The following is an 18666-nucleotide window of genomic DNA, read 5'->3' on the forward strand; positions in this document are numbered from 1 at the left end:
CCTCAAAAAGAGCGGCAGTGAATGGGGATTTTTTATTCATGGCTTCATCCCTAGATTTATGTCAAAAAAAGAATTTCCTAATTTTTTTGCTAGTCAGCATACTAAAAGTTTACATCAAAACTGATTTACAAATTTACAAATGAATGAAAAAATTAAGTATGAAACAATGCTATAACTAGACTATGGTTATCTCTTCTTCAATAAAATCATGGCCCCAAATGCCACAGTCCTGAAGAACAGACCATACATAAACAGAATCAAAATACAGAGCTTGTAGTTGTGGATATCGAAACTACTGTTGAACAACAGACCGCAGCGAGTTATTAACCAAACTCCAGGATACCTGCACAAAAAAGAGAGAAAAAACCATTAGTTCTAGTTCAACATTACAAATTAAAATAGGGCCTGTATAAAGAAAAAATATCTAGTTTGAAAAGAAACAGACATGAACAAACACTAACTTTTTGGCGTTTACAATTATGAAGCCCTCCAGTGCCCATTTTGAGTAGCACAATCTCTTCAGAAATATCGGGGTGCTCTTTTGAGTGGATAACAGAGTCAGAACAACCGGTATAAGGGCAGAACACTGCAAAAAGAATCAGAATTAGGCACAATATATGTGACCAATCATGTAGAAGATGTTGAACAAATGTTTAATCGGCACCATACATACCAGCTGTGCAGAACCAGGGCTGAAGCAGATGGCAAAAGTGTATCCTATCCCCGTCACGCAGTACACAAGTGCGAGGAGTACAATGTAGTTATCTCCAATTGTTGATCTCGGGTTGTTGAAGTAGTAGAACATAGACAGGTAAATGATCGGCTTTACAACTGTGCTGAAATGATCAATTGTATCCCTGGCAAGGAAGTACGCCAACGAGCTCATTCCAGATTCTCTTTCCCTAAAGTACTGCAATCGTTCCAGTGAAAACGACCTCAATGCTGCAATCTTGCACAAAAGAGCTGCATGGTATAACATATGTCAGTGAACTCTTCACCATGTTCGTGGAGAAAACAATGTGATATCTGTATATCTGAACTTACAAACTGCTATTATAGTGTATATGTAGCCAGGCATCCCGAATGTTTTGTCACTGAGCTTTGCTATTGTCCCTAAGCAGATACCAGCTAGGCCTAGTATCAGGAAATCAACAGCAAGCAGCCTAGCTTCACGCAACCGCTGTTTCGTAACCCTGCAATGGTATATATCAGTAACAACTGATTAGTAGCTGTTCAAGATTTTCAGAATCTGATAGAAAAAGGTTCTGCTGTTCTTACCTTCCCAAGTAGTATTTATACTGCATAAAGATCCCTGGTGTTTTCCTGCTAGATAAGTCCTTCGGTTTTGACAAATGGTGTTCAAGACGGTCACGCTCTTCTGCAAAAGCGTTTCTGAGGGGGAGACAGTGAGGGGTTGAACCAGACATTGAAGGGCTGGACCTGATTTGTGGGGTTTGTTCACCAATTTCCTTGACATCATCTTGCATGTCACTTGGTACTTCATAGCCATTGTATAGCATCCAGTGCACTGGTAGGTGCTTCGCTTTGATGCCAGAGTCAGGCTTCACAATGCCCTCCAAAATGTCAATGTAGTGGTCTGGGGGGTTTACGCGGTCAGGAACATGGATTCCAAGGGTTGTGAAGTAGTCCTCAACAGTCTTAACTGGACCATTGTAAACCATTAATCCTCCTTTCGCAAGAAGTATCAAGTCATCGAACATGTTGTACAATGTATAGCTCGGCTGATGAACAACAGCGCAAACATTCACGCCTTCAAGTGCCTCATGCCGAAGAGCTCTGAGAAGAAGTTGTGATGAGGAGCTGTCCAGGCCAGAAGTTGGTTCATCCAGGATTAGAAGGGATGGCTCCATCACCATCTCAAGGCCCACGTTAACACGCTTTCTCTGCCCACCAGAAATCCCACGCTTTTCAACAGTCCCAACCAATGAAGTTCTGATCCCTTGAAGATCCAGAGAATCTATTACTCTCTCCACTATAAGGACCTTGTCGCGATGCTTCATTCTAGCAGAGAGCCTGTAGGTTCACATTGAAAATGTTCAGAAACTGGTGAGCTAATTACTGGAAACGTAGTTAATATGAAATCATTATTACCTGCACTTTGCACTGAACCAAAGGTTCTCCTCCACAGTTAAGTTCCCATGAACAATGTCATCTTGTGGCACAAAACCAATGATCTTCTTGTAAGAACGGATGTTAACATTCTTCCCATTAACAAGGACCGAACCTGTCATCTTATAGCCGTTCACCTTCCCAGTGACGGCATTGAGGAATGTGGTCTTGCCAGCTCCTGATGGGCCCATGACAGCAGTCACACGGCCTGGGCGGAGCTCGCCATTGATAGATCTTAACAGCTTCTTTTTTCCAAGCATCAAAGTCAGGTCCCTGAACTCAACCTTGAGCAAAGGCCTAGTTATCTCTTTCTGCTGATCCTTCACCATGTCAATCACCCCAGTGAAGGTTAGATTCTTGTTCTCCTGCTCTCGGAACTTCTCCTTCTCGATCTCACCATATGCATACTTGAATACTTGTGTGTGGGTTGATCTGTGCTTTCCTTTTGGCACAGGCTTTTCTTTTGCAGCAACAACTTCTCCTTCACCACTGACATCAACAATAACTGATGGCATCACTTCAGTTATCTCATTCGTGCTCTCAGCTGCAAACACAGCAGAGTCTGACAGTTCCTGCGTCTTGACATTTCCCATCAGTGGTGCTTCCTGCACTCTATGGCTTGAAGTCTCCAGGTTAGCCTGCTGACGAAACGACTTCCTTCGCGAAAATGTGCGTGAAAGATGACCCTGCATGCCATTCACATGCCTTCGTGCAAACTGTTTTGCCGCCTTCCATCCCTCTTGCGCCTTCATCTGCTGCCGAGCCAGCTGAATGGCATTCTCCCTTGATTTTGCCTTCCTCCGTTCACGGATACTGAGGAATTTGTCTGAGCAGTTGTATATGATCAGAAGCAGCAGGCACAATGCACCCTGCGTTGAATGGGTGAAGTTTGAATCATACGTAAAAACAAGAATTGGCAGTGAACTTGATTACTTCATTGTATTTGTGGCTTCCAGTAAAAAACTATTCCTAACTTAACTACGTTGTTATAACAAAGAGATAGAGATAGTCATTATTAAGGTTCTGCAATTACAAAATTGGACCAGAGGGTTTACCACTATGCAAGCACCAAGAATGACGATGTTTTCCTTATCTGCGTTTTCATCACAGTTGCGCTTTATTATGCATTCTGCAAATTAATCCCAGTTCAGCTCATTGAACTAAAATTTGTACGATTATATGATCAAAGTCATGCTCTCGATGCTTACTATTTTCAGCGGTGGAACCCAATCTGCAAAAGTGCCTGCAGAAGAAACACACAATTATGACCAAATCAAACCACTTCTCTTAATAAAGGTTTAAGTTAAAACATATCATATTGACAGCATAATGTTAGATCAGTACCCACTGGTACAAGAATCTTTTTTTGTTGTGGTTGGACAATAGTAACCAGCTGGGCAGAAGATTTCTTCAGTGCTCTGGATATCAGCCCACATGTCAGCACCTCCACAACTCTCTGTTGAGTTTGGAGTTATCTGATACTTGTATCTGACCAAAGTACCATAATTTAGATACATGGCATACTGTATTTGTTTATGAAGAAACCTATTGCAATAGGAATACATTAAGAAAAATCTTACGGATCGCAAAGACCAGTTGTTTCATTCGCCGTGGCACGTGGACAGTATGAGCCTAGTGGACAAGCTATAGCCAAAAGAAACACAAAGGTTCATGTCATTTCACAACCCGATAGACTGATTTCTCTAAACAAATTAATTGAGATTTGACAAAAACGAAAAAGTGTATAGGACTCACGGAGCATGCAAGTAAGACCACGAGGGCAGAAGAAGCCCTCGCAGCACGCCTGGCAGTTCCTTCTTCTCAGCGGAATGTTGCTCCTATCACGGTTTCTGGGATCAGGGACTGGATCGGAGGCGCAAGCCCATCCTGGATCACACCCCTTCCCCCAAGAAGATATGTTGCAGTTTATGTTAGTCTTCAGGTTGATGTTCTTATCACCGTCACGGTCATACAAACTTGAGAAGTAGAATTTGACTTCATCAGGTGTGCATAGACGCTGCGGCAGATCACCTGAATGAATCATTTAGATACAATGCAAAACTTAGTAATGTGGCCTTGAACCAGATATAAGCGTGGGATTCAAAATTTGACTCATTAAGGGATTCATTAATTCCAAATTTTCCCTGTACACTAGATTGAATATTAGCACGTAATTTGATTAATGCGACAAGTAAAGTAAAATAATAAAGGCTGCAAGTTCCCTTTCAAAAAAAAAATAACAATGGCTGCAAATTCATCTGATACGAGAATGAGTCAAAGTGCCTAACTTCTAAAGATACAAACGTCACTAGATACGATTAGTTAGAGTTGAGCTTGTCAAACCCAACTGCAGTCTCGTAGTTGTATTCAGCTGCTGTTCAAAATTCCTTTGTACTGAAGCATACTCTAACACAAATAAATGGTTGTGGTAGGGTAGCGGTTCCACTTGTCAAAAGTACATGTCACCAATTTTATCTGTCCACTTCATGTTATCAAGGTCGTAACAAATGGTGAGGAAGTGTGCAAGATAGCGACAACGCAGTCAACTGCTCAGATCACCGCGGCCATTACCTAGCAAGCACAGCTCTAGATAGAAGCCGGTGCTACTCTGTTGTCAGTTTTAGGATGGCCGGATGCAGCTGTACGAGCTTCAGCACTTAGCACTTTAGCTCCCTGATGCTGCCTGTGCTCTTTTCTAAGTTGTTTTGGTTTCGCAATGTAATTTCATAACATGTAAAATAACCGTGTGCGTGCGCTCGGGAAGGTCCGCATTGTAAGAACTATGTTCATTTTTCTTCTTAATGAAAAGATACGCAGCTCTTGAAAACAAATCCGCCGCTTGGTTACTAAATCACACAGATATGACTTATTTCAGGGCAAGGCATGTAAAGTCTTCTATCTAACAGGGAAAAGGAACGCCGAAGAGTCCTGCTTCGTCATCCTAAGCGTCATCAGTTGGAGATAGCAACCGTTACAAGTTCATCAGGAGATATTAAATAAATTATGTGACATGCTGTAGTAGATATCCAAAAAAGAACTGGAAATAAAACAGGGTAGCTGAGTCCACTTGGGATTAATTGGAGTATTTGGACCTTGTTTATTGAAAAGTTGATCCAACATAGGCACCTGTCCCTAAACTATAATACTTATTAATAATTCACCCAACAAATCTTTCCCGAGACAAGATTCCCTGTCTCCCTGATCCATGAGAATAAACAAGTCGAGAAGACGCAGCAAATCAACCAGAAACCCGGTCAAGAAGAGCAGAGCAAGCAAGCAGAGGAGGTGAATGAAGTATTCCGGAATATAATAGGCATGGTTGAATTATTGAGCCGAAGAAGACGAACTCGATTTACCTTGGGTTTCTTTGAGGCACTGATCCACGAAGGCGAGGTTGGACGTGTAGTTGAAGGCCTCGTTCCAATCCTCCTGCCTGCAACGCAACGCGGCAACGGGGGACCGGATCAGAATCCGAAGCGAAACAAAAAGGCGCGCGGTGGCTTTCTTTCTTTATCCCTCTTCCGCCGGCGTACGGACGGCGTCGCGGCGGCGATGGGGAAGCGAGGCGAGCAGCGAGCGAGCTTACGGGTCGGCGACGCAGAAGCTGAACTTGTCGGAGATGGTTCCGGCGACTTGGCTGGTCAGGTTGTTGAGCTGCTTCTCGACGGCCGACAGCGCCGGCGCCAGCGGCGGCGGCGGGGGCAGCGGGCTCCGCTGGGCTCGTGCGACGCCGGCGAGGAGGAGGACGGCAACAAGAAGGTGCAGGGTGACGCCGGGGCCCCGCCGCTGGAGCCGGAGGGGCTTGGCATCGCGCATTCCGGGGCAGGGGAGGAGAGCTAGCACGCACCTGGCAGCGCCGCGGGGAGAGGACAGAGGAGAGGGAACGACGGAGGCGAAGGAAAAGGCGTGCGAGGGAATGAGAAAGAGACGCTTGCTGTAGCGGAATCATATATACGGTGAGCAGAGAGTACTACGCGTTAGAAAAATCGTCGGAGACTGAGGATGATTTGGTTTGGCTTGGACGCCATGGTTGGTGAGTGAGCGGAGCCACGTTGGCGCGGGGAGAGGGCGCACGAGGCACGAGCGCGAGGGGGAGAGATGCTGAAATGGCAGCCGTTGATTCAGTATTTTGGAGGCGCGTGGACTGCCTGCTAGTAGGCTGCTAACATGGGCCTACCGCCTACCTGACTGCTTCTTGCCGCTTCACGTTTTCTTTCCTGTTCTCTCTCTTTTCTAACGTGGGCCTTGTTTATTTCCTAAATTAGGAGTGGCAAAGTCTACATTTTGCCATAAATGCATAACTGTAACATTTTATTTGTATTTATGAATTATTATCCAAACATTGACTAGTTAGGCTCAAAAGATTCATCTCGCAAAGTACAATAAAATTGTGCAATTAGTTTTTGATTTCGTCTACATTTAGTACTTCATACATGTACCGCAAATTTGATGTGATAGGAAATCTTCTTTTTGCATAGTGCCAAAGTTGGAAATTTAGAGGTAACTAAACAGGGCCGTGGTTGTGCTGTGCCCTCGTTTTCTTAACAATTTTGGCCAAAATCTAAGAAAGAGGCAAAACATGAAGGCAGGAACAATGTTAAAACAAAAAATCCCTAATTTTTTAAGGAATTTCTAATTTACGAATTGTGCGTAGCTCAGTTGATTAGATTTATTATGCCGCAACGTATCCATCGTATTTTTTCGTAAATTTGTCAGAGAATAAATGATGTTATTCTTTCATTACACTAAGGCTTCTATAGTAATTTTTTCAATCTCAAAATATGTCGACTTAGTATCCCAAAGGTGATCATAAGAGTAGTTATGCATGCGTCTATTCATAGGGCATGAGAACTCATGCTGTGTTTACGTCCATAATGTATTTTCATTCAAATAAACAAGGTTGAAAAATGACCAATAGGAAGGTTACCTCCCAACTTGGGCAGAAATTAGGGCCACTGAATTACCTATGGTCCAAATACTTTTCATTGCTTTTTTTTCCTTTTATCTTCTTATTAAGCCATTCACACTTCACAGTGGAACTCTTCCGAGCTCGTCTGGTGTCCTTATTTGGACGCGGGGAGGGGCATTCGTGTCCACCTCCTGTTTCCATTTGTCCAAGTCAAGCTGGAAGTCTTCACATAAGGGGTTCTACCACATGATTACATGAATGAATAATTAATGGTAGCTGTGTCCGATTTTGGAAGGCAGGCCACCGAGAGATCCATTCACTAGCGACAAATGAAGGGGCAAGTGTCCCTGTGGAGAGCAGTCTCAATGCACATTTTCACTGTAGTGTTACTCAGATTCTATGACCGTTGAGTGTTATGGAAATGAAACTCCTCTCTCATCTGATGAAACTCCCACTCATAATAATATTGCCAAATCAACAATTTTACTTGTGTGGCAACAAATTTAATGCTTATAAAACTCCTATGAAACTTTATTGAGATTGGCCTTAATGTGCACCAAGGAATTCGTTTTAACAGCTAGGTTTCTTTTCTAAGGAAGAGGAACGTCGGAGTACGGAAGTACACCAATTAAAAGAACATAGTAATTATGTCGAATGTTTATGAAAAATCTTCTTGTTTGAGCACTATATCATTCTGAAATTTTCTTCTGAGAAGATGTTTAGGGGGTGTTTGGTTCCCTTTGCTTATTTTTAGCAAGTGTCACATCAAATGTTTAGATACTAATTAGGAGTATTAAACGTATGTTATTTACAAAACCCATTACATAAGTGGAGGCTAAACGACGAGACGAACCTATTAAGCCTAATTAATCCACCATTAGCAAATGTTTACTGTAGCAACACATTGTCAAATCATGGACTAATTAGGCTTAATAGATTCGTCTCGCCGTTTAGCCTCCGCTTATGTAATGAATTTTGTAAATAGTCTACATTTAATACTCCTAATTAGTATCTAAACATTTGATGTGATGGGTGCTTAAAAATAAGCAACCGAACCAAACAAGGCACTACGGGAGATAGAACTTTTGCCGAGTGCCTGGGGCACTCGGCAAAGGCCTGAAAACACTCGGCAAAGCTAACACTCGGCAAAGGGCACACGGCAAATGTTGTGTCGGCAAAGCCTAGTTTGTCGAGTGTCAAAACTCGGACACTCGGCAAACATATTGCCGACGGCCGAAAAACACTCGGCGAACAGATGTGCTCGGCGAATGGCGGACTGACGGCGTCGGGTATAACGGCGCGTTTGCCGAGTGCCAAACGGGAGGCACTCGGCAAACACCTGCTCTTTGCCGAGTGCCAACACTCGGCAAAGACAGCGAGTTTGCCGAGTGCCACGCGCCTGGCACTCGGCAAACACGGTCCCTTTGCCGAGTGCCGGCACCCGGGCACTCGGCAAAGCCGGCTCTGTTTGCCGTGTGCCGGCTCCCGGGCACTCGGCAAACCGGCCCTCTTTGCCGAGTGCCTTGACCATAGCACTCGGCAAAGGATGGGAAATGCCCCTTTGCCGAGTGCTATGGTCAAGGCACTCGGCAAAGGACCCTCTTTGCCGAGTGTTACACTCGGCAAAGTGACCAGAACCCCCCCTTTTCGATATTTTGCCACGTATAACGGACCCCTCTCAATTCACATTACACATATCACAGGCATTTGTAATAAACAACCACATGGATAATTCACAACCACAGGCATAATTCATAAACACCACAGGCATAGTTCAACATAAGCACGAAATAATCCATAAATCCAAGTTCTTCTCACAATTTAGTTTCCACATTGTTCACAATCAAGTCTACTTCCGTGGAGGCCAAGGAGACCACTGCGACAAATCTTGATCTTCATTATTCGAAGCCGCCGATTGATTCTGCACATAGGATAGGACATTCTGAGGTAACATCTAAAGTTGTCAAATTTAAACTATTGAATCTTAAACACAATGTGTCAAGTGACTCACAGGAGTAGTCGTGGGTGGCTGAGGCGGAGGGAACATCATCGGCGGTGGCGGAGGCAAAGTCTGTCCCATGCTCGTAGCAAAGTTCTGCATGTACTGGAACATCTGCTCCATCCTAATCCGGTTTTCCTCCTCCATCCTCCGCCGCATTTCCTCCATCTGCGCCGCCATCTCCTCTTGTTTCTTCCTTGATTCTTCCACCTGGGCCTACAATATTTTATTGCAATGTTATAATGCAAAGCTAAAGTACAACAACAAACGAACGATGAATGGAAGAGAAAGAACCTGTAGAGCCTCCATCTGGAACTGCGCAGCGGTGGGTCGTGGGCGTACCGCCGGGCTCGAGTCCGTGCTCCTAGCTCGGATCTGGGAGAGAGTGGGAGTAGAGGCCGTGTCGAGGACGCCGTCGCCAATCCAATATCGGCCATGCTTCTTGCCTCCTCCCACCCTCATCACGATTTCTCCATCAATGTCCTCGGAGCTCGGATCGAAGTCTGGCCCGTGAACCTCCCTAGCCATCTTTGTATACTCGCTGACGCGGCTGTATATGCTAGGGTGGCTGTACGCCTCGGACGGGTCGTCTGGGTTGAAATCTATATCGGCCGTCGCCTTGCCCTTTTTGGAGAGGACCCATGCCTTGAGCTGGGAGCAAGGTCGGCCATCATGTGACGCCGACTGCGGCAAAATACAAAATCATTAAAAATTACGTAGAACTGAACGTTACAATAAAGAATTGAAGTTGCGTACCCATTTTTCTCTATATTCATCAAGGCTTAGGCTGCCTTGATGGTGTGATGCAGTCGGCATCTGCAAACGCCGCTGCCGGCAAGAAAGGTGGGTCTCCAACCACCCGGGCTCCAACCACACGTCGACCATCCTCTCCCAGCACGGCATATGCGCACGACACCACCACGGAAGCACCTACATCATCAAGCGTGTGGCGTATGAAAAAGAAAATGAGCCTAATTAATCATAAATAGTAAGCATCAACGTTCTTTACTTACCCTCATGAATTGATCCTTAGTCAGGTTCATTGTTCTTGCCTCCTCTTTTCTAACCTTCGTATGATTGTATTGAGCGTGTGCGGGGCGTGTGCGGGGCCGAGGGTCGGGGCCGGCCGGCGGCGGGCGTGTGCGGGGCAGGCCGGCAGCGGGACGCCCGGGGCCGGCGTCGGGCGGCCGGGGCAGGCCGCGGGCCGGGGGCGGCCGGGGCAGGCCGCGGGCGGCGCGGGCCGGGGACGGCCGGAGCGGCGTCGGGCGGCCGGGGCCAGCCGCGGGCGGCGCGGGCCGGGGGCGGCGTCGGGCCGGGGCGGCGCGGGCGGCGCGCGGCGGCGGCGTGGGGCGGGCGGCCGCGGCGGTGTGGGGCGGGCGGCGCGGGCGGCGGCGTGGGGCAGGCGGCGACGGCGGCGGGCGGCGCGGGCGGTCAGCGGGACGGGCGCGTGCGTGTATGTGTGGGTGTGTGCGTGAGGACTTAGCCGGTTGGGGAGGATATCCGAAAACTTTGCCGAGTGCCCGTGATGTAGCACTCGGCACACCCTTTGCCGAGTGCTAGATCAGGGGCACTCGGCAAAGTGTATTCTTTTCCCCGAAATTCGTACTGAGGCTTACACGTGGACCCGGTGTCACCTTTGCCGAGTGCCCTTGATCTAGCACTCGGCATACCCTTTGCCGAGTGCTAGATCCGGGGCACTCGGCAAAGGGTATTTTTTTTCCCCGAATTTCGTACTGACACTGCGACGTGGACCCGGGATGACTTTGCCGAGTGCCCTATTTATGACACTCGGCAAACCATCCCTTTGCCGAGTGCCCTACGTAGCACTCGGCAAACACCTACCTATATTGCATGTACAACAACACTTTTAGTAATTAAAAGTACGTAAACTTTGTGTAAACCTAGTCCAATTCACTAAACATTGCGTATTCCATTTTTTAAGTAATATTGTACCATTATTTCATGGATTTATAGCTCATATTTAATTTATATCTATTAAATTCATATACGTGCAATTAATGAATAAAAATTACCAAACGGATCTGAAAATTTCCCAAAATTTGACATGAACCTATCTATTCTCTATAGCCTATAAAAAAAAATTTGGACTCAATGAGAATTACATTTATCGATTCATCTCAAAATCTTACCGGATCCTTTGAACTTCTCTGAAACCTCTCCGGAGATGCTTCGAATTCTAAACATCATATGTCAAAACTTGTGCGAAACCTTATCAATTTTTTACCACGGCCTCTGCATACGAAATCAAAGCATCTTGCAAAATCTCATGATTTTCAAACTTCGTTTGTATTTTTGAGAATTAAACAACCATTTGGCCACACGTTCGTAGTCCTGTTTCCTTAGCAAAATGTTCGAAATTTCTTTTCATTTTCTGGGTGAGACCTCAATTTAGACTCACTAACATGAATATGATTTTTTCACTCATATTATTCCATTATTCCAACCACCTGCAGTTCAAATTTGACTTAAATCAAAAAATTACTCTAAATGAAATTAATTGATTAAATATAGCAAATAGGTCAAAAAATAGTCCATCTTCTACCATGCAGTGCCAAATGCTATACATGTGGAGTGTAAAAAGTTTGGAGGGTGGAGGAGGGGAAAAAAAATTATGTTTGCCGAGTGTGTGAAAAGACACTCGGCAAACCCTATAGTTTGCCGAGTGTACCCCCTAGCACTCGGCAAACTATAGGGTTTGCCGAGTGTCCCATCATGACACTCGGCAAACTAGTGCCTTTGCCGAGTGCCCTATATTGACACTCGGCAAACACTAACGGCCGTCACGGAGGGGCGCCGCCGGCGGCACGGGGAAGTCACGTGGGCGTCAGTTTGCCGAGTGTCAAAGTTTGCCGAGTGCCTGTTGGGTGTTTGCCGAGTGTTTTTTGGGTGGCACTCGGCAAACCCGTCGTTCGCCAAGTGTTTTATTTTTGCCGTGTGTTTTTTATGTTACACTCGGCAAAACGGTACTTCGCCGAGTGCCCGAAGAAAAGCACTCGGCGAAGTAATTACACTCGGCGACGTTAAGCTTTCCCGTAGTGAGGCCTTAATCCTACAGGTATTTAACATATTTTCCATGCAACGTACTCTGCCCCCTCTAGCGTACAAGAAAAGGCGGGGAGAAAAAAAAACTGCTACAAATCAACATCGAAATCCATGCAAAAAGTAATGCAAGCAAATCAAGATTATTGCCGGCTACCTGGATTCAACACGGCCGAGGTGAGGTAGCGTCATTTGGAGACATTTTGAGGATCCATCCGCGTGGTTGATTTGCTCAATCGTTTTGGCTCCAACACCGAAAAAATCCTTTTCAACACGGTGCAATAAACAATATAGCCGCGCAGTGCAGGGGGCGATTTGGCAACTTCTTTCAACGGCTTATTTCATACTTGGAGCTTCCTAGCAACTCTGCCTGTCTGAATATGCATGTAATCTGTGCAGCAGGGAGAGGCATGTGGCGCAAAATCTGTGGGCCTGTTGACCAGGGCAAAGTGCTCAAAAAATAAAGCTTTTCTGATTTTGTTTAAGTCAAATCGCCACTTCAGCTCATCATGTGTAAGCCTTGTCGTAACAACAGGCACAGGTCCTGATGCAATTGGTTCTATGATATCATAATGTGTTGTGTGGGTAAGCCATATAATAAGTTCAGAAAATCCTGATTGATCTTGACACTGGGTTGCAACCACACAATGAGTCAAGAAGTAATGTATACTGAAACAGATTATTTTTTAAAGAAAAACCAATGCAGCTCCTTTTTTTTACTTTAAACCGAGATATAGACTTAAAAGAATGTACGAATTTGTTGATTAGAAAAACGCCCGTAAATATAGGTATAAAAAATTCTAGACCAGTCGGGAAAGACCGCCCTACGGTATTGGACTAAGAAAAAAAATACTACCTCCATCCCAGAATATAGGTATTTCTAGCATTTAAATTTTGTCGTAGCTACTTTTGAGTTCTCAAGTGAGTTATTTAGCTTGAGAGCATGCAAATTAATTATGACCAGATGCGCATGCTAGCTTGCCACCAATTAATTTAGCTTGCTAGCATTCAAAACTAATGAAAGGGTAATATAGACTCTTAATTTACATCATTAATATATCTGAAAAATTCTAGAAGTAGCTATATTCTAGGGCGGATAGAGTAACAGCTAAGCCAACCAAGAAAACTTCCGAACCCCAACTTCACTCTACAGCGCAACCTGGACCAACTACGACCCGGACCTATTTGGTTGGTGACCACTACAACTACACCATAGGAGGGTCCGAACCAATCATATGTCATGCAGGTCAGTGCCTTGTCTCTTTTTTTTTCCAGTGAGGGTTTTTTTTTTACTGCCACTAGAATCTGAACCTGATTGGTGTCTCTTGGAGAGGTTACCACTACACTAACAACCTTCTTAATCCAAATTGACACATGTCAGTTGAAATGACAGATGAATTTACCCTATGGCAAAATAATGCACACGTACATACGAGATCGATATGATGCTTTTTTTCTAATCTGATCTGGATCTGTCCCATGAGAAACTAATAATCAATCATGTATGTCTTTGTTATCCTAATCCTCCGCATGCACGCATGTGAGCTTGGAGCCCAGTCTGGATCTGTCACGTTGAGAAAGCTCAAAGCAGCATCTGGACATTATCGTAAGGGGGTGCCACGACGCGATCTTTGAAGGTTGACACAAAGATCATGTGGATTGTGGAGTGAAGAACCACTAGGTTCTTGATAACAAGAAAATTATATATAATAACTAACGCGCAGATGGGCTTGAAAACAGTTGAGCTCATAATAGTGTTTGCCTGTGGGTCGGACAGCATGGCCCTTTTAGGGGCATGCCATTTCCTTTTGGGACAAGACATATGAATGATTTTTATTTATCTTTTGGGACAAGCAGGAATGTTTCATGACCATGTAAGCAGCATAATATGAGTGTAAAGAAATTGCGCATCTTTTATATATTTTCAATGAAAAGTCCAATTTGCACTCTAACTATCATAGCAGTCTGATTTTCAACCCCGGACTGCAAAATCGGATATCGAGAGTCATTCAACTATTGAAACCGGACAAGTTCGTCCTTTTGGGTGGTTTCAAAGTTGGTTTTCTATGTTCTAAAAATAAAATGTAACAAATCCGTTGGTGCTGTATTTGGAGTTTTATTCAAATACACGGGAGAGTTGTGTTTCATTGCACTAAAAAGAAGAAACGCGCCAGATACACCACACTTGAAACACACACACACACCCCTCATACTCCGCAAAGCACATATTACATTCATGCCTACGAAAAGTGAAATACCCCGACCAAAATGACTATTGGCAGCTACTTATCTTGAGGCCACCTCCAAATGAGCAAAACCCCTAGCACTTGCCATGCACCTAAGATGAGCTTCGTCCATAATTTGTCTAAGGACAAGCTGTATGCTAGAGGTAGCTCCATAGAACATACAATCATTCCGATGTTCTTTATTATCAGAGCTCCCAAAGTGACAAGAGAAAGTGACAAGAGAACTGTTGGATGTCCAAGAGGGTCTGGCTCAAACTGAACTGTAGGTCCATTTAGCCAGCTTTATAAATATGTTCCTAAGAGCAACTTCAAGAGGCTGCTAATCTTATCCCCAATACTTTCTTTAGGGAAAAAGAGAAAAATTGAACTCCAACAGTCCACCCAAAACTTCCCAAAAAAATTAGCGACGCGAAAAAACACCCCACCACCCCGCATATTTTAGCGACGCGCAGTGCTCCCTCAATCCTCCCGAACTCCGTTCCCGCGCCCCCTTCCCGCGCTATTTTTTTTAGCGCGCTATCTCCCGGCGGCAGCTCTCTCCCAGCGACAGGCGGCGCGGCCTCCTCTCCCGGTGCCGGCTCTCCTCTCCCGGCGACCGGTGAGCGCCATGCGGCGGCAGGCTGGGACGCGGATCTCCTCTCCCGACGACCGGTGCCATTGACAGAGGTACCTCTGCCTCCTCGCACCATAGGGGATTCCGATCTGCGGCTGACGCGCTTCTATGGCTGGCCGGATTCGGGAGGGAGGGCAGGAGGATGTCTAGGAGGTCGGTGAACCCGAGCCGGCAGGTGGAAAATGGGGGCCTGCCGTCCGTCGACGGCCTGCTCCACCCCAAGTCGCGCTCGCCGCCCGTGCTCACCATTGCCCTCGTCGTCCTAGTATTCCTCCCTCCTTTGACGCTGACGGTTTAGCTGTTCATGTCTGCAGGGTGTCATTCTCCTCGTCGCCTACTTCAACAGCAGCTCAGGTCTGTTAAAGGCTCTCGGTTAGACTCGCAAACTTGTTTTTCCTAATTGATGTTGGATTGTGGAAAGTTTATAATTCCTAATTGGCAATTAGAGCGTGGCTTCTGACATCTACAAATTGAATTAACTCAATCAATACGTCATCAGTTGGCACCTATGAATTATGATTGAAATCTTATCCTTGGCTCATCTGATGGCCAATTGCATAGCCTCAATTAATGGACCGGGCGGTGGCACAAATTTGCAGAAGGTACCTTTCGTCAACTCCAAACTGTTACTTTGCTTCTGTACTAATGCACAAATAATTTCTTGTCAAATCTTGCTGTTTTGTAGGATAATCTTCTCGAGTACAAGAACCTGCTAGCTTTCCTTAACTCAGAACAGGAAGATAATGGAGCTATCCTGCAGTCAAAAAGGACAACTGACAGCGTTGGCGCTCTTTGTGACATTGTTATGTGTCTTTGGAAGGTTATTGACAGTGCTACTGAATCTAATCCTTTTTTTAAGCAAAAAAACGAATTCTACTGAAGATGGTGCGAGAGGACCAAATTTACTCGATGGCGTGAGGAAATCAACAGCGGCGACAGGAGGTTTCCAGCCGGCGGCGTGATCCTTTTTAAAGGAACAAAACAAATTCTAAAATGCGCCCAATACGACGACGTGAACTGATTTAAAATATTAGGAGACTAGTTTTTTAGCATTTTGCTGTAGGCTGGTACGTTTTTGGGAGGAATTTTTTAGCATAACCTTCAATACCTTATTTTGAGGGAAAAAAATTTTAGCATACTCTTGAAGTTGCTCTAATCACCAGCTAAAGGAGCTCAACCCTAATCTTATTGCAACAAGCGCACACGAGGCTCTCTGATCCTGCTGCCGGGGGCTCCTGCCGCATGGGGCCAGGCTTCTCCTGCCACCAGGCTCCTGCCGCACGCCATCTGGTGGGCTGCCGCCGCACGCACCTGCAGCCTTCCCTCCTGGATCAAAGGTTGATCGTGGGGATCTTCGAGTACGTGCCGTGGAGTGCTAGCACTCTCCATTTCGTTGTCCCATCCCGTATGTGTGGACTACTGTAGAGGTGTTGCTAGGTTGCGCACTTTGTCAGATCGTACGACTACTTCCTCAACGTCGATCGAATCAACTACTCGTGCTTCATCAAGACTTCCGCTGCGACGCACGACGAGCGAAGGTATAATCTATGACCATCTACTCGCAGATGATCCTATTTACACGGTTATATTTTGTGTGCTAGCGAGTAGTGTACCCGTGTTTCGTAACAAGAACTCCCTACGAACCAAGGTATGAATGCCAAATCGACCAAGGGGGTGTTTGGATACAAGGTGTTAAACTTTAGCAGGGTTACATCGGATGTTCGGATGCTAATTAGGAGGACTAAACATGAGCTAATTACAAAACTAAGTGCACAGATGGAGTATAATTCGCGAGACGAATCTATTAAGCCTAATTAGTTCATGATTTGATAATGTGGTGCTACACTAACTATTTGCTAATGATTGATTAATTAGCCTTAATAGATTCGTCTCGCAAATTAGACTCTATCTGTGCAATTAGTTTTGTAATTAGACTATGTTTAATACTTCTAATTAGTATCAAACATCCGATGTGACAGGGGCTAAAGTTTAGCTGTGGGTATCAAACACCAAGTTCTTTGGAACGACGTACCTTTGGCCAAGCAATCACGGATGGCCTCAATTTATTTTGGTTTATTTGTTCACGTTCCTAGCGTTTTATTGATTGTAGTCACGCCTACTATTCATTTAAATTATAAATTAGACTTTCCCATAATTTAAAATAAATTCTGCCTGCTAGCTGTAACTAATGTCTTGATTTTCTTTTTTAAGTATGGCCTCAATTTATTTAGACCGTCGGATTCAAGTGATGTGTGGTCGAGATTTACTATGATCCAGGGTCGGATAGGAAGAGGTGGATGGTCAAGACCATCTATCATTGTCATTCAATCCAACTGATACCCGTCACGCATGAGGCGATGCCGCGATGCCTGGCGTAGGAATCACCGAAGTGTACGTACTTGGGTTAGGCAATCTCGGATAAGGCCGGTCAACGCGTGGAATTTGACTCTCACGTTGCACCTGGAGGTTGCCACGAAACTCCGGCAGCGCCAAACATGATCATCGTTTGATATTTTTCTTCGACGACTTTTCAATGCTGCTGCAGTTGTCAAGGCAATCAGCCACGGAGCATGGTCCCTGCAACGTTCACCACGTCACACAGTGACATCAATTGCGGCGCATACGCAACTTTTTACGTTGAATAAAGTACCTAAATGTTCAGTTGAGGTCTTGTTTAGTTACATCCAAACTTCCAATTTTGACACTATACAAAAAGAAGATTTCCCGTCACATCAAACTTGCGGTACATGCATGGAGTACTAAATATAGATGAAATCAAAAACTAATTGCACAGTTTTGTTGTACTTTGCGAGACGAATCTTTTGAGCCTAATTAGTCAATATTGAGATAATAATTCACAAATACAAACGAAACGCTACAGTGTGCTATAATGCTACAACAGTAATTTTGGACACCTAAATTCAGGGCAACTAAACAAGATCTGAGTTGGCTGACCAATTTTGAATCAAGAAAACAAGTTTTTTTTAGATCCAAGAGCTTTGATCTTTATCAATCAGTAGGGTAGATAATAATCGTGTTGCATTAATCGGCAAGGATAGTAAGCAACGAGGTGATGCTTGCTTCGCAGCTGATGTGTACTGCCAAATATCAAATTTGTCGTGTTTGCCTTGCATAAGTGTCTTTCTTTTCTTTTTTTTCTTTTGCGCGAATTGCATGAATGTGTGTTGCTCCACCAAATATTGCAATGGGCCATACTGGGCTAATAGTCAACTAGGCTCGCTTTTTTAACAGGCTTGGCCCAGATTTGCTACTCTGTTTTTTTTCTTAGGCCACTCACTTGGGAGTTCCATTTCTATTATATAGGGTGCCTCATTAGAATTTTTTATGATATGTTAAGAAATTAATAAATTGAGGTGAAATTTTTTTATTTGGAGTACACTCTTTGAAGACTGAAACCGCCATTGAGGGCTGTTATTTCATTTTATACAATTTCGTCTAATACCCTACCAGGGACTCCTATATATCTACCGGAAGATGGTTAAGAGAGGAAACTATAAAGCTCAACAAGCCCACTATAGCACACTGCAGACCAAAAGCCTATTTAACTGAAAAAAATATTGCCAACATTTTTCAAAAAAGTTGTCAACATTTTTCAAAAAATTGGACCAACATTTTTTGGAAAAAAGTTGAACCAACGTTTCTTTGAAACGAAGAAAAAGTTGAACCAACATTTATTCGGAAAAAGTTG

At 44.6% G+C, this 18666-nt stretch overlaps 1 protein-coding gene across 1 annotated transcript; it reads right to left on the reverse strand.

Annotated features, from left to right (window-relative positions):
• Positions 1-13: 13 nt before the first annotated feature.
• Positions 14-6054, reverse strand: LOC117865347 (ABC transporter G family member 25). Its single transcript, XM_034749520.2, has 13 exons — positions 5717-6054; positions 5487-5563; positions 3886-4161; positions 3711-3774; positions 3475-3618; positions 3339-3373; positions 3186-3259; positions 2113-2999; positions 1279-2034; positions 1045-1193; positions 674-963; positions 462-586; positions 14-343 (listed from the first exon to the last, which is right to left on the reverse strand). The coding sequence occupies exons 1-13, from the start codon at positions 5944-5946 to the stop codon at positions 187-189; spliced, it is 3264 nt and encodes a 1087-aa protein (XP_034605411.1). The 5' UTR covers positions 5947-6054; the 3' UTR covers positions 14-186.
• Between the last annotated feature and the right edge of the window lie 12612 nt (positions 6055-18666).

Source organism: Setaria viridis, chromosome 7, assembly GCF_005286985.2.
Source record: "Setaria viridis chromosome 7, Setaria_viridis_v4.0, whole genome shotgun sequence".
NCBI classification, from domain to species: domain Eukaryota; kingdom Viridiplantae; phylum Streptophyta; class Magnoliopsida; order Poales; family Poaceae; genus Setaria; species Setaria viridis.